The following is a 19,666-nucleotide window of genomic DNA, read 5'->3' on the forward strand; positions in this document are numbered from 1 at the left end:
GCTACCTTGAGCCTATCGCGAATCAACCTCACTTTCTGTTCAGACTCCTTAATCAAATCTGGTCCAAACAACTGACGGTCTCCAACTTCGTCCCATAACAACGGTGTTCTACACCTCCTTCCGTACAAGGCTTCGGAAGGGGCCATCTTCAAACTGGTCTGATAACTGTTGTTATAAGAAAACTCCGCATATGGCAAATTGTCGTCCCAACTGGATCCATAATCTAGTGCACATGCTCTCAACATGTCCTCCAAAATCTGGTTGACTCTCTCGGTCTGTCCATCTGTCTGTGGGTGGAAAGCGGTCTAAATTCCAGCCTGGTTCCCAATGTTTCATGTAACTGCTTCCAAAACTTCGAGGTAAATTGGGTTCCCCTGTCTGATACAATGGTCCTCGGAACTCCATGCAAACATACGATCCTGGTCATGTATATCTTTGCCAACTTAGCACTGGTGTAAGTGGTCTTCACTGGAATGAAATGAGCCACTTTCGTCAAACGGTCGACTACAACCCATATTGAGTCATAGCCTGAACGAGTTCTGGGTAATCCGGTGATAAAATCCATGCCTATTTTATCCCACTTCCATTCGGGTATCGGCAATGGTTGTAGCAATCCTGCTGGCTTCTGATGCTCTGCCTTCACTCTCTGACATACATCACAAACTGCTACGTATTCCGCAATATCCTTCTTCATTCCGGTCCACCAGAAAGTATTCTTCAAATCCAAATACATCTTGGTATTTCCTGGGTGAATCGAGTACGGTGAATCATGGGATTCTTGCAAAATCAACTTCCTGATCTCCGGATCATTTGGCACATATACACGGTCCTCAAACCATAAGGTATCGTGCTCATCCTCACGAAATCCCTTGGCTTTTCCTTTGCTCATCTTCTCCTTTATCTCTTCAATCCCCTTGTCGGTTTTCTGAGCTTCTCTGATCCTTTCCATCAAGGTAGACTGAATCTCCAATGTCGCTAGATAGCCTCTTGGGACTATCTCCAAACATAACTCGCGAAGGTCCTCGGCTAATTCCTGAGGTAACTCTCCTGTCATGAGAGTGTTGACATGACTCTTGCGGCTCAACGCGTCTGCTACTACGTTAGCCTTTCCGGGGTGATAATGCAATCTCATATCATAGTCTTTAATAAGCTCCAACCATCTCCTCTGTCTGAGATTTAACTCCTTTTGCGTGAAAATATACTTCAAACTCTTGTGATCCGTATACACCTCACAATGGTTTCCGATGAGAAAATGTCTCCATGTCTTCAAAGCATGCACCACGGCTGCTAATTCCAAATCATGCGTAGCATAATTCTTCTCATGGGGTTTAAGTTGTCGTGAAGCATATGACACAACTCTTCCTTCCTGCATAAGCACTGCTCCAAGTCCTCGACGAGAAGCGTCGCAATAAACTTCATAGTCTTTGCGTTGATCGGGCAGAATCAACACTGGTGATGTAACCAATCGTTTCTTCAACTCCTGGAAACTAGCTTCACATTCCTCAGTCCAATTGAATTTGGTGTCCTTCTTTAATAGCTCCGTCATGGGCTTAGCAATCTTCGAGAAATTCTCGATGAATCTCCGGTAGTATCCTGCAAGTCCAAGAAAACTCCGGATTTCTCCAACTGTCGTGGGTGATTCCCAACTTGTCACTGCGTCAACCTTGGCAGGGTCTACTGCTATTCCTTCTCCAGAAATAACATGTCCAAGGAATCCAACTTCCTTCAGCCAAAATTCACACTTGCTGAACTTGGCATATAACTGGTGTTCTCTGAGCTTCTCAAGTACCAATCGCAAATGCTCCTCATGCTCTTCCTCATCCTTGGAAAAGATTAAAATATCATCAATGAACACCACGACGAACTTATCCAAAAACTCCATAAACACTTTGTTCATCAGGTTCATGAAATAGGCAGGTGCGTTAGTCAGACCAAATGGCATAACGGTATACTCATATAATCCATATCTGGTGGTAAATGCCGTCTTAGGTATATCCTGCTCTCGAATCCTTAACTGATGGTATCCTGATCGTAGATCGATCTTGGAAAATACTTTAGCTCCTTGTAGGCGGTCAAACAAATCATTGATCATCGGCAATGGGTACTTGTTTTTGATGGTCACTTCATTCAATCCTCGGTAATCAACAACCATCCTCAGCGATCCATCTTTCTTCTCCACTAGAAGTACTGGTGATCCCCAAGGTGACGAACTTGGGCGAATATAGCCTTTATCCAGTAACTCCTTGATCTGCTTCTTAATTTCCTCCAAATCCTTTGCGGGCATCCTGTACGGTCTCTTAGATATTGGCCCTGTGCCTGGCAAAAGTTCAATCAAGAACTCAATGTCTCTATCTGGTGGCATGCCTGGCAACTCTTCTGGAAATACATCCGGATAATCCTTCACCACTGGTACTTCCTCCTGTACAATTCCTGATAAGGAATTTACTTGAGTCCTCTTCGGCATATGCTGGGATACATACTTAATCCTTTTCCCTTCTGGGGTGGTAAGCAAAATCGTCTTGCTGGCACAATCGATGTTTCCTCCATACAACGATAGCCAGTCCATTCCCAAAATCACATCCAAACCTTGCGATTCCAAAACTATGAGGTCTGAGGGGAAAACATGCCTACCAATGGCCAATGGTATCTGAAAACATCCTTGGGTGGCCATATACTCTGCTCCTGGCGAGGTTACTAACATAGGGTTTCTGAGAACTTTGGTGGACATCTTAAACTTATTCACAAATTCCCTTGATATGTATGAATGCGATGCACCAGTATCGAAAAGAACGGTTGCAGTAAATGACTTAACCAAGAACTTACCTATTACTGCATCAGGCTGAGCTTCAACCTCCTCCACGCTCACGTGGTTCACGTGTCCTTTGTTGAACGGGTTCGGCTTCTTCCCAGAGCTTCCATTGCCATTTCCATTTTGGGCTTCAGGACATTCATTGGCATAATGTCCATTCTTCTGGCACTTGAAACAAGTGACTTGGCTCAGGTCCCTCTTGGCTGGGGTAGATGGGTTGGTGCGGTTCTGTCCGTTGCCTCCTCCATTCCCATTACCATTCTTGGTGCCATTATGGTTGTGCGAGCTACCTCCTCCATGGGTATGCTGAAACTGTCCTCCCGGCTTCGGGGTAAATCGTGGCTTCTGCTGGGCTCCAGAATTGTACTTCCCTTGTCCATACTTCCTCTTGCAGTTTTCAATCTGCTGTTGCTTCCCTTCAATCATGAGGGCTCTATCTACCAGCTCCTGGTAGTTGTTGAAGGTTGCTACCATCAACTGCATACTCAGTTCATCATTCAGCCCTTCCAAAAATTTCTCCTGCTTGGCTGCATCTGTAGCAACGTCATCTGGTGCATAACGTGCTAGCTTACTGAAATCCTCCACATACTGGCCTACGGTGCGTCCTCCTTGGCATAGGTTGCGAAACTCACGCTTCTTCATAGCCATAGCTCCTGCTGAAACATGAGCTGTACGGAAAGCTTGCTGAAACTGGTCCCATGTGACAGTGTCAATAGGGTGCGTGGCTGTATAATTCTCCCACCATGATGCTGCGGGTCCATCAAGCTGATGTGCGGCAAAACGCACTCTTTCCGCATCTGTGCATCCTGCAGTGGTCAACTCCCTTCCAACTTTGCAGAGCCAATCATCTGCAACAATCGGCTCAGTGCTACTGGAAAACACCGGCGGGTTTAGCCTTAAGAAACGGGCTAAGTGATCAACAGGTGGTGGTGGCGGTGGGTTGTTGTTGTTGTTGTTGTTGTTGTTGCCTTGGTTCTGCACTAACACTTGCATCAGGGCATTCTGTTGCTGAATCAACTGGGTGATCTCTGGCGGGAAAACAAATCCGGTATCGCGTCTCGGAGGCATCTGATAGGTTTAGAAAAGATGAGAGTTAAGAATAGAATGAGGTCTAGAGAGAAAACACTACCCATATGCTCATGAGACAAATACAATCAATATCACTCAATCAATTCAAACAAGGCAAAACAATCGATCTAACTAGCGTTACAAAATGCTTGAACTATACTATTAAATGGGGGAAAACTACTGCTGATATGGTGGTCTACTAGAAATTCTGATCCGTTGAAGACTCCATGATGTCTGCTCCAGCTTCATCAACCCAGTCGTCTTCACTTGGTTCTGAGTCAGTGTCGTCGATGATGATGTAGTTATCCGGAAAAGTGCATTCGTCGACTTCTGCTTTTGGCACTAGATTTCCCATGAATATTCCAATCTTCTTCTCCAGGTCGTCATTCTTCCCTACTAGTGCGTTGATTTCTTCCAAATAATCTTCGCGTGTAGCCTTGAGTTCTTCCTCCAGCTCCTTGATCTTCGTCAATGCCTTCTTCAGCTCTTCCTTGTCTGAGCACATCTGGTTCTCCTGGCGACGAATGTGTTGGTTTTGCTCCTGGATGAAAGCTGCAATTGATCCATCCTTCTTGGTTCTGATCATCTCCCATTGCGCGTCTCGGCGTCCACAAATTTGGTAAATTGTATCCTTAAGCTCCTGGTGGTAGACTTCTCCAATGCGTCCCATGGCGATGTGTGCGGCCATGCTCTTCCCTAAACTCCAAGTTGGTGCTTCGAAAACCAATCTTATGGGTTCAGTAACTGGCACAAACGTCCTTCCTGGAATAAGAACTAGGATCTTCCAACTCTCCTCTTCAGGTAATGTGGCGTTGTAGGTTCCGGTGATGCTTGGTATTCCTATGTTCAAGTACTTGGTGACTTCCTTCAAGTGTCGTCCAAATGGCGTGTCTCCATCTGGTTGCATGAACTTGCTCCTTGCATCCGCCATTCCTAAATGAGTAGAAAGTGGAGAGGGGTCAGAAATGAGAAGAGAGAAGCTTTCTAGGGCTTAAGCTTAGTGGTCGTGTCCTACTGTGACGCCCGGATAATTATACTACAGTAAACCTACGCTAGTGATGACACGTCACCTCTGTCAGTGTTGATAATCTCGCGTTAGTTCAAAACCGGATCAAAATTCAAAGTTCAAAATCAAGCAAACAATAAAAGTTTTCAAATACTAAAACTAAAATGTTCAATAAATAGTAGATAAATCAGAGGCTATGATAAAATAGTAAAGAACATTATTGAAATTTGATAAGTGACATAAACATCCTCAAACAGTGGCTGAAAACATTAGTTAATAACCTTTTTTATTAATACAAAATAAATATGAAATGATATTTACCACAAACTAGTTTTTGGTGGTAAGGTATATTGTGCTGTGATTTGTGGGCCAGCTATCATATTTTACAAAACTCACTTGGTGCCCAGACAATTAGCCAAAAGAGAAAAGGAAAAATAAGACAAAGTAAAACAAAAGGAAAAGAAAATGACCCCCTGGACCAGACGGCCCAGCTCGCAGCCAGGCCGGCCCACCTGGCCCATCCGCCGAACCGGCCCGTTCCCCCCCCCCCGGTCGCTCTCTCCCCTTCCCTGTTCCCCCGACCAGGGTCGGAACAGGCGCGCGTCCCCGTCGGACCCCCCTCGCCGGCGTCGAGGAGGGGATAAGATCGCCAGCGCCCCCGCCTCCACTGACCCCTCCCCTCGACGCCTCGGCCTCCTCCCCACCTACCTTCACCAACTCCCCTCTGCATCTCGGCCGCTCTCTCTCTCTCTCTGGTCCTCCCCTCGCCCGAGCGAGATCGCCGCCGAAGCCTCGTAGGCGTGGCCCCGACCACCGTTCGTCGAGCCGCCGATGTCCCCGAGCTCCCTCTATGTCGTCCTCGTCGACCCCGCGCTTCAGGACGAGCTGGGGTGCCCTACAACGGCCGGGTCAAGCTTTTCCCCAACCTCGGTCGCCGCCGCCCGCCGCGATTCATCCCGCCTCCCCTCTACGCTCTCGTTCACTCGAGGGCCTCCGTGTGCCGCGCCGTAAGCCTCCACCCCCTCCTCCTTCCTCTGGTTCCTCCTCATACACCGTAGAAGGCTCGCGGTGCCGCCGTCGCCATTGCCGCATGCGGCCTCGTCCGCGAGCTCGTTGCGCTCACCCCGTCCATCTCCGAGCCAAGCGGTGGCCCCCGTCGAGTTGCCGGAGGTCCGTAGAGCCCGCTAGCATCGTTTGTTAGCTAGAACGCACCCCGTAGCGTGGTTTTCGGAGATGCCCGTAGTCCGGCGCCGCCCGCGGTCGTCGTTGAGCTCCACTCCGGCCACCCCCGCTCCTGGGATCACTCTAGATCGACGCGGGACGATCTACTCGTTCGAACGCCACCGAAAACGCGCGGAATGGTGCCCTGTGCTGGAGATCCGAGCAACTCCGGCGAACTTCCGCCGCTGGAATGGTCGCCGGCGTGATTCCGGCGACGTCACCGACGTGGCGCCCGCGTGGCACCGCCTGGGCCACTGACTGGTGGACCCAGGTCCCCCCCTTGACTTGTTGACCGCGATCAACGAGCTGACTGGGCGGCCCCCAGCCACCGACATGCGGGCCCCCCCTTCTGTTAATTAGTCTAACAATTGTTTTATAAATAAAAATAATTAGATTAACTAATCACTCACTGACATATGGGGCCCACCCCTCTAATTAGACTATTAGTTTAGTTTAAATTACTGCTAGACTAACAGAGGCTGACATGTGGGTCCCACTGGACCCACCTGTCTGGTTTGACTGGTCAGCCGACCTGTTGACCTGCTGACGTCAGCATTACCTAATGCTGACGTCATAATTCATTTTTGCTAAATTCAAATAATTCCAGAAATTCAAATAATCTTTGAAAATTCATATCTTTTAAACCGTAACTCGGATGAAAATGTTTTCTATATGAAAGTTGCTCAGAACGACGAGACGAATCCGAATACGCAATCCGTTCGTCCACCACACCTCCCTAACCTATCGATCTAGCAACTTTCCCCCTTCGGTCCGTCTGTCCGAAAACGCGAAACATCGGGAATACTTTCCCGGATGTTCCCCCCCTTCGCCGGTACCACCTACTGTCGCGTTAGGACACACCTCGCACTGTTCATTGTCATGTCACGCATCGTCATGCTTATGTTTGCATTGTATTTACTGTTTCTTCCCCCCTCTTCTCTCCGGTAGACTACGAGACCGACACTGCTGCTGCCCAGTTCGACTACGGAGTTGACAACCCCTCCTACTTGCCAGAGCAACCAGGCAAGCCCCCCCTTGATCACCAGATATCGCCTATTCTTCTCTATACTGCTTGCATTAGAGTAGTGTAGCATGTTACTGCTTTCCGTTAATCCTATCCTGATGCATAGCCTGTCCTTGCTTCTACTGTTGTTACCTTTACCTGCAATCCTACATACTTAGTATAGGATGCTAGTTTTCCATCAGTGGCCTTACATTCTTGTCCGTCTGCTGTGCTATACTATCGGGCCGTGATCACTTGGGCGGTGATCACGGGTATATACTATATACATTATATACATGACACATGTGGTGACTAAAGTCGGGTCGGCTCGAGGAGTACCCGCAAGTGGTTCTGATGAGGGGGCTGAAAGGACAGGTGGCTCCACCCCGGTAGAGGTGGGCCTGGGTTCCTGACAGCCCCCGACTATTACTTTGTGGCGGAGCGACAGGGCAGGTTGAGACCGCCTAGGTGAGAGGTGGGCCTGGCCCTGGTCGGCGTTCGCGGATACTTAACACGCTTAACGAGATCTTGGTATTTGATCTGAGTCTGGCCATTTGGTCTATACGCACTAGCCATCTACGCGGGAGTAGTTATGGGTATCCCGGCGTCGTGGTATCAGCCGAAGCCTTCTTGACGTCAGCGACTGAGTGGCGCGCGCCGGATTGGACTGGAACGCCACTAGGCTAGGTCTGCTTCCGGCCGCGTACGCAACGTGCAGGTGTGCATAGGGCGATGGGCCCAGACCCCTGCGCGCTTAGGGTTAGACCAGCGTGCTGACCTCTCTGTTGTGCTTAGGTGGGGCTGCGACGCGTTGATCTTACGAGGCCGGGCATGACCCAGAAAAGTGTGTGCGGCCAAATGGGATCGAGCGTGTTGGGTTATGTGGTGCACCCCTGCAGGGAAGTTTATCTATTCGAATAGCCGTGTCCCTCGGTAAAAGGACGACCCGGAGTTGTACCTTGACCTTATGACAACTAGAACTGGATACTGAATAAAATACACCCTTCCAAGTGCCAGATACAACCCGGTGATCGCTCTCTAACAGGGCGACGAGGAGGGGATCGCCGGGTAGGATTATGCTATGCGATGCTACTTGGAGGACTTCAATCTACTCTCTTCTACATGCTGCAAGATGGAGATGGCCAGAAGCGTAGTCTTCGACAGGACTAGCTATCCCCCTTTTATTCTGGCATTCTGTAGTTCAGTCCACTGATATGCCCCTTTTCACATATACCCATGCATATGTAGTGTAGCTCCTTGCTTGCGAGTACTTTGGATGAGTACTCACGGTTGCTTCTCTCCCTCTTTTCCCCCTTCTCTTTCTATCTGGTTGTCGCAACCAGATGTTGGAGTCCAGGAGCCCGACGCCACCCTCGACGACGACACCTACGACGCTGGAGGTGCCTACTACTACGTGCAGGCCGCTGACGACGACCAGGAGTAGTTAGGAGGATCCCAGGCAGGAGGCCTGCGCCTCGTTCGATCTGTATCCCTGTTTGTGCTAGCCTTCTTAAGGCAAACTTGTTTAACTTATGTCTGTACTCAGATATTGTTGCTTCCGCTGACTCGTCTATGATCGAGCAGTTGTATTCGAGCCCTCGAGGTCCCTGGCTTGTATTATGATGCTTGTATGACTTATTTATGTTTTAGAGTTGTGTTGTGATATCTTCCCGTGAGTCCCTGATCTTGGTCGTACACATTTGCGTGCATGATTAGTGTACGGTCAAACCGGGGGCGTTACACCTACAGTCAGCGTGTGCTCTGATACCAACTTTGTAGCGACCAGACCTCAAATGGTCTGTGCTGCTGTGCACCAGTGTCATCCCTGGATCAGTAATGCTGACACGCACAATACAAATGGAGGATTTATAACAGAGTAGTAATCACACACTTATTACATCGAATATCTCCGAAGAGATTAAGTATGATAAACATGGCTTAAGGCCATCTAACAACGATAACAGCGGAAGACTTGGAAGATAAGTGAGTCCATCAACTCCAGCGGCATCACTGAGTATAAGACCACGACCTAAGGCACTTTACTCGTCGTCTGAAAAGTCTGCAACATGAAACGTTGCAGCCCGGAAATGGGTCAGCACATAGGATATGCTGGCAATGTAACACATAGAGAACAATGAACGATAGTAAGGCTATACTACATGCATATATGGCTGGTGGAAAGCTCTATGGTTACAATTTTGCGAAAAGCCAATTTTATCCTACTTCAAAGGAATAAATTTAATTTAACTATCATGGTGGTTGTGAAACATTGAGATGGTTGACAGCATCTCAATCCCAATTAAATGTCATCAATAACCCAACAAAATTAATTAGAAGTAACATAGTGACGAGATTCACATGATAATCCAAGTACTAGATACTCAAGTTGTCCATAACCGGGGACACGGCTAACCATGATTAGTTTGTACACTCTGCAGAGGTTTGTGCACTTTTCCCCACAAGACTTGATCTCCTCCGTTGGATTACTCGCACTACATGGTGTTTGAGTAACGGATGACCAAGACACAGTCTTTCAGAAGTGTTTGCACCTTACGTATGGGTAGACAGTTACACCTACTTTCCCCTACATCTGCTAGTCTACCACTGTAAGAGTTCACACAACTTAATCAACTATGCTAGAGCCCATAATAGCTTGCGGCTGCACACGGAAGTTTCTAGCATGAATAATCTTATGATCCCTTTGAACCTGGGTGGCGGTCCAAAAGAAAAACAGGCAATCCTGGAATACCCAGGTACCTCAATCCACCCAGATGTGAGTTTTAGTTGCCACCTTAAGTAAACCATTAATATCAATCTCACATCTGTCATGAATTTCACTCAAACCCAATCCACGTCTACGAGCATAGCATGGCAATAACAATAGCAACGTAGAAGTAACTCCCAAGGTTTGATAAATAAAACAGGTAATAGCTTCTACCTCAACTACTTCCCAATACCCACAATTTAATTAGATCCTAATCATGCAAGTGTTTGAGGAAAAGATCTAATGCAATAAAACTGGGTATGAAAAGTATGATCAAAGTGTTACTTGCCTTGCTGATGATCCGCAAAACCTAGTGATTCGAAGTAACAAGCGGCACACTCCGGGTACTCTATCGCAAACAAACAAGCATACAATCAGTACTCATCTAATGCACAGGTAAAACTCGAATGAAAGATCCAACCAGAAAGTTCAGCTTAAGAACTCCGGTTTACAAAAAGAATCAACTCGAAAGAAGCAACGAAAGTCAAACGGCGAAAGAAAGTAGCTTCGTTTACTAATCTGGATCTAGGTCAAATTTTACTGTAGCAAAAACTTGTTTGAGTAGGTTAAACGGAAAGAGAATTTCGAGACGAAACTCTAGGCGCTTGAATCGCCTGATTCCGATAAACGAGCGAGAAGTTAAAACAAATCGAAAATTCGATCAGAAATCGAATCTGAGATAATCGTAGAAAAATCCGACGCAAAAGAAAAACGGACGAACGGTTAAAGAACGGACGTTCGTTAACAGAGAAAAACCGACGAACGCGTTCGTTGAAACGAACGGTTCGGTGAACGCTCGCAAAATAATAAAACCGAAAAAAAACCGATCTAGGGTTTTTTTTAAAAACAAAGGGTTTTTTTAACAAAAACCGGCAACGACGAACGGCAGCGAGGCAGTACCTCGTCGGGGCGGCTCCGGCGAGGGCTCCGGCGGGGCGCGGGGTGCGGGGTGCGGGGGTGCGGGCGAGGGCGAGGGGCGGCGACTCCCGGCGGCGGCGGCGGCTCCCGTGCGGCGGCGGCGGCGGGCAAGTGCGGCGGCGGGGCTCGGCGAGTGCGCCGGCGGCGGCGGGATGAGAGGAGAGAGAGAGGGGGGTATTTAAAGGGGGGACCGGAGGCTTGGGGGAGGGGGCAAGCCGAGCGGCGGGGCTTCCCGTGTCCATGGAGGACACGGCGACGGCGGCGGCCGTGCACGAAGAGGAGAGGGGCGCGGGGTGGGCCGGCGGCCTGGGCTCGGCCCAGCGCGGGCGCGCGCGCAGTTTTTTTTTAAATAAGTTCCGCGGAAAATAATTCGTAGAAAAATAAATAAAAGTCAGAAAAATATAAAATAAATTTTTCCCGTCTAGTTAGAAAATCTAGAATAGGGTGAACAATTTTTTTAACACAAAATAAATATTTTGAAAACATGCAATATTTTTAATGCAATAAAAATTGCAAATAAATTCCAATAAAAGATTTTAACATTTTTCCTCCAGTATTTCAATGGTTTTGGAGAAGTCATATTTTCTCCTCTCGTTTATTTTTAAAAATGAAATATTTTTTCCGGAGAGAAAATAATTAAAACCAAAATCCTCGTTTTATAATTTGACAAAAATCAAATATGAAAATTCGAGAAAATCCCCAACTCTCTCCGAGGGTCCTTGAGTTGCTTAGGATTTATCGAGGATTTGTCAAAATACAATAAAACATGATATGCAATGATGATCTATGTATAACATACCAAATTGAAAATTTGGGATGTTACATACCATTTACTGGGTTACTTATAAGCTTATTTTTTCTTTCAAAATGGATGTTGAACCCCAGCCTCGGCATCATTGCGATGCACACAACAATATTTATTAAAGATAAGATAAATAGGGTATAAGTCATGTCATCCGGTACAACACAAACACAACCTGAAGATAAATGCTACAACAGGCTGATAAGAGAAATACATGCCTACACACATAGCCCATTAATAGATCGCCATCCAAATTGGTTGGGCCCGTGCTACCTTCTCTCATCGGTTGCACCCAAACTATATATGCTCTTGCGCTTCCGCACACTGAATTAAAGGACCACATACAGATCCATCTTGTAACTTGGAAGGTGATCTTCAGAAAATTTGGTATATTCGTTCTATTAAAACATGGTCATTACGGCATCTCTATATTGCCTAGAGAAAAGCGCACCTCCCACAAGGATGTGTGCCTTACACTTAGGATGAATCCCACCCAATCAGTTCTTGAACAAATTCAAAATACTAGGAGGTGTAGGTAAGTTGAAAGCTACATGATTCGTACGCCAAAGAAGTGAGGCAAATGGACACAAAAGAAAGAGATGTTGTTTTGTTCCCTCTTGATCAGAAAAGCAACATTTTTTATGCCCCTGCGACATACATTTTGCCAAATTAGGATTACCCCTCTATGCAGAAACCACATGACGATCTTAATCTTGAGCGGCACCTTAGGTTTCCAAGTATGTTGCCTCCAAGGCCCAGTGTTTATGAGGTCCACATACGTTGATCACATGAGGAAATTCTAGAAGAATGCTACCGCCATAAAAAATAATCAGGTTCTTTAGTTAAGTTGACCGACATCAACTAGCGTACTAAATCAAGCCAAGAAGTCCATCCTAACACAGCCTGAAGATAAATACTACAACCGGCTCATAAGAGAAATACATGCCTACACGATAATGGCAGCTACCAAAAAACACCGAACACAAAATTATTTATAAATAGATAATCAGCTTTAAATGACAAATAACATCAAGCAAAAGACACTGGGTTATTATGATGAATCCTTGCTTCAGCTTACCTACCTGTCTTCAGAAGATTTTATGTTTCACTGTTGATCAAACTATTTCATATGTATTTGTATAGTTAGATGCACGGTATGAGGTGGTTCGAGCAACCAAGGTTTCCTCATTGAGTAATGATATCCTTACGCGCATCATTGAGAGGGTTCGAGCAACCAAGGTTTCCTCATTGAGTAATGATATCCTTACGCGCATCATTGAGAGGTATATAGATCTATATAATATGTGTTCCTCATAAAACTTATTTTTCAGTTGTTCCTTTTTTTGGGCGAGGAACGCTAATTATGGCATCTTTCCAGCTCTTCAAATGCTCGTAGGGAGTTTGTCCAGAAGGAAGTGCGGAGGACATGGATGATTTGTGCTGCAACAGTAGGTGGTTTTTTCACTTGATTATTAATAACAAGGAAGATGGTAACAAGAGAGAGAGAGAGAGCACTCGGGAATGAAACTTACGAGAACCTCGCGAAGTAGAGAGTTTATTGAACTTTTGGACTAGGTGTTGTCATTACTTCTTCACTTTGCACCAGCTATATGAAAACCAATCGCTTTGCTATAGTGGAGCCATTCCAAATTCACTTTGCATCAAGTAGGAGGAGGAAAACCAAACAATTGGGCCATGCAGGCTGCCATGTTGGTCAGCACCGCACATGCTATCTCTCCCTGTCTCTCCTTGGTTGCTTTGTTTGCTCCCGCCCTCAGCACTGTGGATTCTGGGCTAGGTGCCTTCCACGGCGGCAACTTATGGATGTGGACTGGGATGTGGCTCCATGGTGGTTTTCATTTTAATTGGTTCCAGGTGCTAAATTAGAGTGGCCTTATAGGTGCAAAGTTATTGATTTTTCCATACCTGTTGCAAATTGAAAGAAGCAACTACAGTATCTGATCCAAGTGCGCATAAACTCAATTATATAGGATGAGAGAGCTGAAAACTTTATTGCTGTGAGATATGTAGCTAGTTTATTTAATTAAGAAACATGTCTGCCATGCAGTTTGCAACCAACATCTGCCTTCGCCTGGTTTTCGAAGGCTAGGGTATGTTTTTCTGTGTCCAGAATCTACCCATCTGTCCAAATTGGTGATGACCAAATAATTGGTTATGCTTGAGCTTAATTAAAAAATAGCCAGGTTATGTGGAGGATGGAATGGTTTGCATTTTTATAATTGTGTTTGCCATTATTATCTGAACATGGCCAGTTTGGTAATTTCACTGGAAGCAAGGACTAGTCTGGTAGCAAAGTATCATAGACTGGAACCAAGCAAGTTTGAACACCGAGGGATCATTAGGTAGTCTCATTCCCAGTGGGTATCCCCGTCGCTTCCATGGGTAGAAATCCAACTTGTAAATTCTTCCTCCCGGAATTCTATACTGGCTGACCCATTCCCTGGAGTTGGGGGCAACTAACTTCCGTATTAATTAGAAAGATAGAAAGGCCGTGAGGATGGGAAAATAAAAATAAAATCCTTTTAATTAGTTCTCCTTTTTGGAATTTTCTTATTATCCTTTTTTTACAGAATATTTTTAAACAAAGCCACCAAGTCCCCTAGATGTCATCCACGTCAAGACTTGAAGAACACACAAAAAATACCAAGGTGATGAGTTTAAGAGAAAAATATACCGACTTGTAGACTTCTAATAAGTAGATGATCACTTGTCACCTACTCTCTCCGTCCGGAATTATTCGTTGCGAAAATGGATAAAAATGGATGTATCTAGAACTAAAATACGTCTAGATACATCCATTTCTCCAACAAGTAATTACGGACGGAGGAAGTACATGACTAACAAACAATGGAATGTATGATAGTGAGGTGCAAACCAAATAAGAAAAGGGTTGATAATCTTGTTGAGTGCGCCTTCAGGTACCAACAATGTGGTTGCTTCTACACATCCACAGTACAAATGTAAGCACAAAATCTTGCTACAACCACCACCACAACAACAACAACAAAGCCTTTAGTCCCAAACAAGTTGGGGTAGGCTAGAGGTGAAACCCATAAGATCTCACAACCAACTCATGGTTGTGGCACATGGATAGCAAGCTTCCACGCACCCCTGTCCATAGCTAGCTCTTTGTTGATACTCCAATCCTTCAGGTCTCTCTTAACGGATTGTCCTAAAAAGATGCTTTATTAGCAACAAGAATAACAAATTAACTGATCTCTTGCCCATTGTATTGACTTCACTAAACTTTCCGGTTCCTTAAAACGAAAATTAGATGAAAGACCAGTTAGATACCGTCCTCTTGATTTAAGATTCAACTATGTACTTCTAGTAGATAAGGATTGTCCAATCTAATATACAGAAGAAACTACTTTGTCCATTTATTTCAAAGATTCTAACTTTCGCCGTTGCACAACATCAACACCAGTTAGCTTCAATTTTGAAAATCTCAGCAGGAGATGTACTGTTTTATTGCACTAAATTGTCACGCCCTGTTCTTCTGAAGATCAAGTTTAGTTAACTGTTCATCAGCCAGCACACATCCTACGCCCTTCGATCAAGATCCAACACTCCAACACATCCCTCTGAACCAGTAAGATAGAAGCCTAGAAGACGACGCAAGATCTTGATCGAACGGCCTCAATTTATTTACCTTTTACTACTACTTTTGACTGTTCCTAGTCAGCACTTGTCGCTGCTCTTTTACCCTGAGACTAGCTATATAAAGTCCTGGACTCGCTGTGAGCTGGGCATCGATTGTAATCGGGTTAAACCCTAGCCGCCACAAGTTGGCCTTGCTGCTACTTTCCCCTTTCTGAAATAGAACCCTAGCTAGCTTTCCTCCTCAAGCGGGGCTAGCGTTGGTGAATTCCTCTCTGTTCTTCATGTTTGTGAGTCCTGATCGTGACAATTGGTAACAGAGCCATCCATCCTCGGCGGCGTGATGGATTTGATGACGAGCTGGAGTTCGGTTAGCCGGTAAAATCCTTCCCCCCCTCGTCTTTAGATTCCGGCGGCGGAGCAACACCGGTGGCGCAGGCGGCGGTAGACTGCTCGAGTGTGAGATAGGTGCAAGGATTGGTTGTCGGGGAGCAATTCCTTGGTTTTAAAATCCCACCACCCACCCTTTCTGGCACACTTCGGAGGCGGGCGGCGGCGGCGATTGGCGGCGGAGAATCCAGGTGCTCGGGTTAGGTTGACGGTAGTCGTACAATTCCTCCCCAACCCTCCCGATCTGATCTCAGAAGGTACGAAAGTTCACCGCTTTCGATAAAGCCCTCTGCGATGGCCCGTTCCACCGAGACGTCAGACACCATGGAGCTTGAGCTCAAGTCTCTGCAACTGGATGTCCAAACCTTGCAACAATAGCGTGCTACAGATAAGTAGGAATTTGTTGAATTTGCAAATTCGGTCAAGAAGAACTTCGCAACACTGTAGGGCAGTTTCAGCAAAATACAGTCCATCTTTGACCGTTTTTTCGCTGAGCAGCCATTCTTGGGCAAGCAACCTGCAGAAGCTACTGCCCCAGCACTACCTGCTACGCCAGACAACCTCAACACCACTCGCCCGATAGCTCTATCACCCGGCCAGGGCAGCATCAACCAGGATGTTCCACCTAACAGAAGCCATGGTCTAGTTACCACAGTGGTCATGGATCCAACGGGCAAAAAACATCAAGCAGAACAGCCGCAACGACTCCCTTACAGGCATCCTAACTATGGCCAACAGCAAACAGGAAATCAGCAAATGCAGAAGCAAGACCAAGGCCATTACTACTCTGAAGATGAAGCTTTTGACCCTGGACTAAAACAGCACAAGAACTCCAACCACAATACAATTGAGAATAGAAAGCAGGTTGCTGTTGTAAAGCCGACCAAATACAACATTCCAGAATTTGAGGGAGAAGATGCTGACCACTGGATTCAAACTATTGAACAGTACTTTGACAATGCCAGAACACCACTGGAGCAAAGGACAGTTTTTGCAGTGTCCTACCTCAAAGGGGAGGCTGTGCAACGGTGGAGAGGCACTGGGTATAACATTCAAACACTGCCCTGGAAAATATTCTATAGATATTTGGGAGACATATTTTCTGTAGCTTCCATTACTGAAAATGTCAAACTGTTCCATGCACTGACTCAAACTGGATCAGTAACTCAATATATTCAGAAGTTTGAAAAGTTTGCTCAACATGATGAGAAGGGACAATCCCTCCTTGCCCGAGGATTATTTTGTCACAAGCTTCATTGCAGGCTTATCTGACTATATCAAAGCTCATCTGGAATGTCACAAACCTAAGGATCTGCAAACAGCTGCTCCCTCCGTTCCAAAATAGATGACTCAACTTTGTACTAACTTTATACTAAAGTTAGTACAAAGTTGAGTCTTCTATTTTGGAACGGAGGGAGTATGTGGCTAGCTAGAAGAATGGAAAGTGTTGTTCCACCAAAGAAGACATCTTTTACTCCTTTTGGAGTCAAGAGGCAGGTCAATTTCGACATGCCAAAGACCACAACTCCTACTGCAAATACCGCGCCCAATCAAGCTATTATTCAGGAAGCCAGACAGAAAGGAGTTTGCTGGAGGTGTAAAGAAGTTTGGTCCCCGGGCCACAAACAAGTTTGCAAGTTAACCCAGAAAAATATGATCCAAGCATTACAAGCTACAACTACTGAAAATCCTGAGCTGATATACATAATTGAAAGTGAGGAAGACCTTGTGGAGTTCCAAAAACAGCAGGAAGATGAAGTTCTTCAGCTGTCCATGCATGCTGTTATGGGCAAGGGCACTAGCAAAACTACTTTCACAGTTAATGTAAAGATTGGGAACATTATGGCAACTGCTCTCATAGACAGTGGTAGTTCTTCTACATTCATATCATCTGAACTAGCAGCAAAACTTCCTGAAAAGCCAGTAACAAGCAAGAAAATGAAAGTCCAGGTTGCAAATGGAGGAGTACTGTGGAGTCAGCACACTTGCTATAACTGCAATTACAGTATTCAGGGAGAACCATTCACAAGAGACTTTAAGGTCCTACAGTTATCTGGGTATGACATAATCCTTGGGGCTGATTGGTTAAAACAGTTCAGTCCAATAGAACTGGATTTCATACAAATGATCATGAGAATCACTAAAAGCAAGGGACACAAAGTAACTTTCAAAGATGAAACTATGCCTTCCCTTGCAACAATCAAGGAAACTTCCAACTTGGTCAAACTATTGGAACAAGCAGACTGTGGAATTTTCCTTATGGTATCAGCTTGCAGTACTGAAAAAGAAGAACCTACTGTAGCAGTTCCTCCTATCATACAACACCTCATAGAAGAGTATGCAGATATCTTTGCAGAGCCAACTGAATTACCACCTTCTAGGCACTGTGACCATGCAATACCACTTCAGCCAGGAGCCAAAATTGTAAATCAAAGTCCTTACAGGTTGCCTCATCATCAAAAGGATGCTTTGGAGGAAATAATCAAAAAGCTGATTGCAACAGGAATAATATAGCCTAGCTCCAGTCCTTATGCAGCCCCTGCTATCTTAGTAAAGAAAAAGGATGGCACATGGAGACTATGCATTGACTATAGAAAATTAAATGCTATCACCATAAAAAACAAGTATCCTATTCCTGTGATCGAGGACCTCCTTGATGAGCTACATGGAGCTAAATTCTTCACAAAAATAGACCTGAGAAGTGGATATCATCAAATTCGAATGAAACCTGAAGATGTTGAGAAAACTGCTTTCTCTACACACATGGGATTATTTGAGTTCCTCGTAATGTCCTTTGGACTTACTAATGGACCCCCTTCATTCCATTCCTTGATGCACTCTGTGTTAGGACCTCTGCTAAGGAAATGTGTGATTTTCTTCTTTGATGACATCCTGGTCTACAGCATGACTTTGAAAGAACATGTGCAAGATCTCAAATAGGTTTTCTTCCTACTCAGAGAGCACAAATTGTATGCAAAAACTTCCAAGTGCACTTTTGGGCAGCAACAAGTTGAGTATTTGGGACATGTCATTATTGCTGAAGGAGTTGCTACTGACCCCATCAAAATTCAAGCTGTAGTAAACTGGCCTGAACCACAAAACACTACTCAATTGAGAGGTTTCCTAGGACTGACAGTGTGACGCCCCCGATTCAATCGTACACTAATCATGCACGCAAACGTGTACGATCAAGATCAGGGACTCACGGGAAGATATCACAACACAACTCTAAAACAAAATAAGTCATACAAGCATCATAATACAAGCCAGGGGCCTCGAGGGCTCGAATACAAGTGCTCGATCATAGACGAGTCAGCGGAAGCAACAATATCTGAGTACAGACATAAGTTAAACAAGTTTGCCTTAAGAAGGCTAGCACAAACTAGGATACAGATCGAAAGAGGCGCAGGCCTCCTGCCTGGGATCCTCCTAAACTACTCCTGGTCGTTGTCAGCGGCCTACACATAGTAGTAGGCACCTTCGGTGTAGTAGGAGTCGTCGTCGACGGTGGCGTCTGGCTCCTGGGCTCCAGCATCTGGTTGCGACAACCAGGTAGAAAGGAAAGGGGGAAAAGAGGGGGGAAAGCAACCGTGAGTACTCATCCAAAGTACTCACAAGCAAGGATCTACACTACATATGCATGGGTATCTGTGTAAAGGGGCTATATCGGTGGACTGAACTGCAGAATGCCAGAATAAGAGGGGATAGCTAATCCTGTCGAAGACTACGCTTCTGGCAGCCTCCATCTTGCAGCATGTAGGAGAGAGTAGATGGTAAGTTCACCAAGTATCATCGCATAGCATAATCCTACCTGGCGATCCTCCCCTCGTCGCCCCGTGTGAGAGCGATCACCGGGTTATATCTGGCACTTGGAAGGGTGTGTTTTATTAAGTATCCGGTTCTAGTTGTCATAAGGTCAAGGTACAACTCCGGGTCGTCCTTTTACCGAGGGACACGGCTATTCGAATAGATAAACTTCCCTGTAGGGGTGCACCACATAACCCAACATGCTCGATCCCATTTGGCCGGACACACTTTCCTGGGTCATGCCCGGCCTCGGAAGA

The 19,666-nt window shown here is 45.7% G+C and overlaps 1 protein-coding gene across 1 annotated transcript; it reads left to right on the forward strand.

Moving 5' to 3' along the window:
- Positions 1–17,039: 17,039 nt before the first annotated feature.
- LOC141025879 (uncharacterized) lies at positions 17,040–18,116 on the forward strand. Its single transcript, XM_073501812.1, has one exon. The coding sequence runs from the start codon at positions 17,040–17,042 to the stop codon at positions 18,114–18,116; it is 1,077 nt and encodes a 358-aa protein (XP_073357913.1).
- Positions 18,117–19,666: the final 1,550 nt, after the last annotated feature.

The sequence above is a fragment of the Aegilops tauschii genome, chromosome 6 (genome assembly GCF_002575655.3).
Source record: "Aegilops tauschii subsp. strangulata cultivar AL8/78 chromosome 6, Aet v6.0, whole genome shotgun sequence".
In the NCBI taxonomy this organism is placed as follows: Eukaryota; Viridiplantae; Streptophyta; class Magnoliopsida; order Poales; family Poaceae; genus Aegilops; species Aegilops tauschii.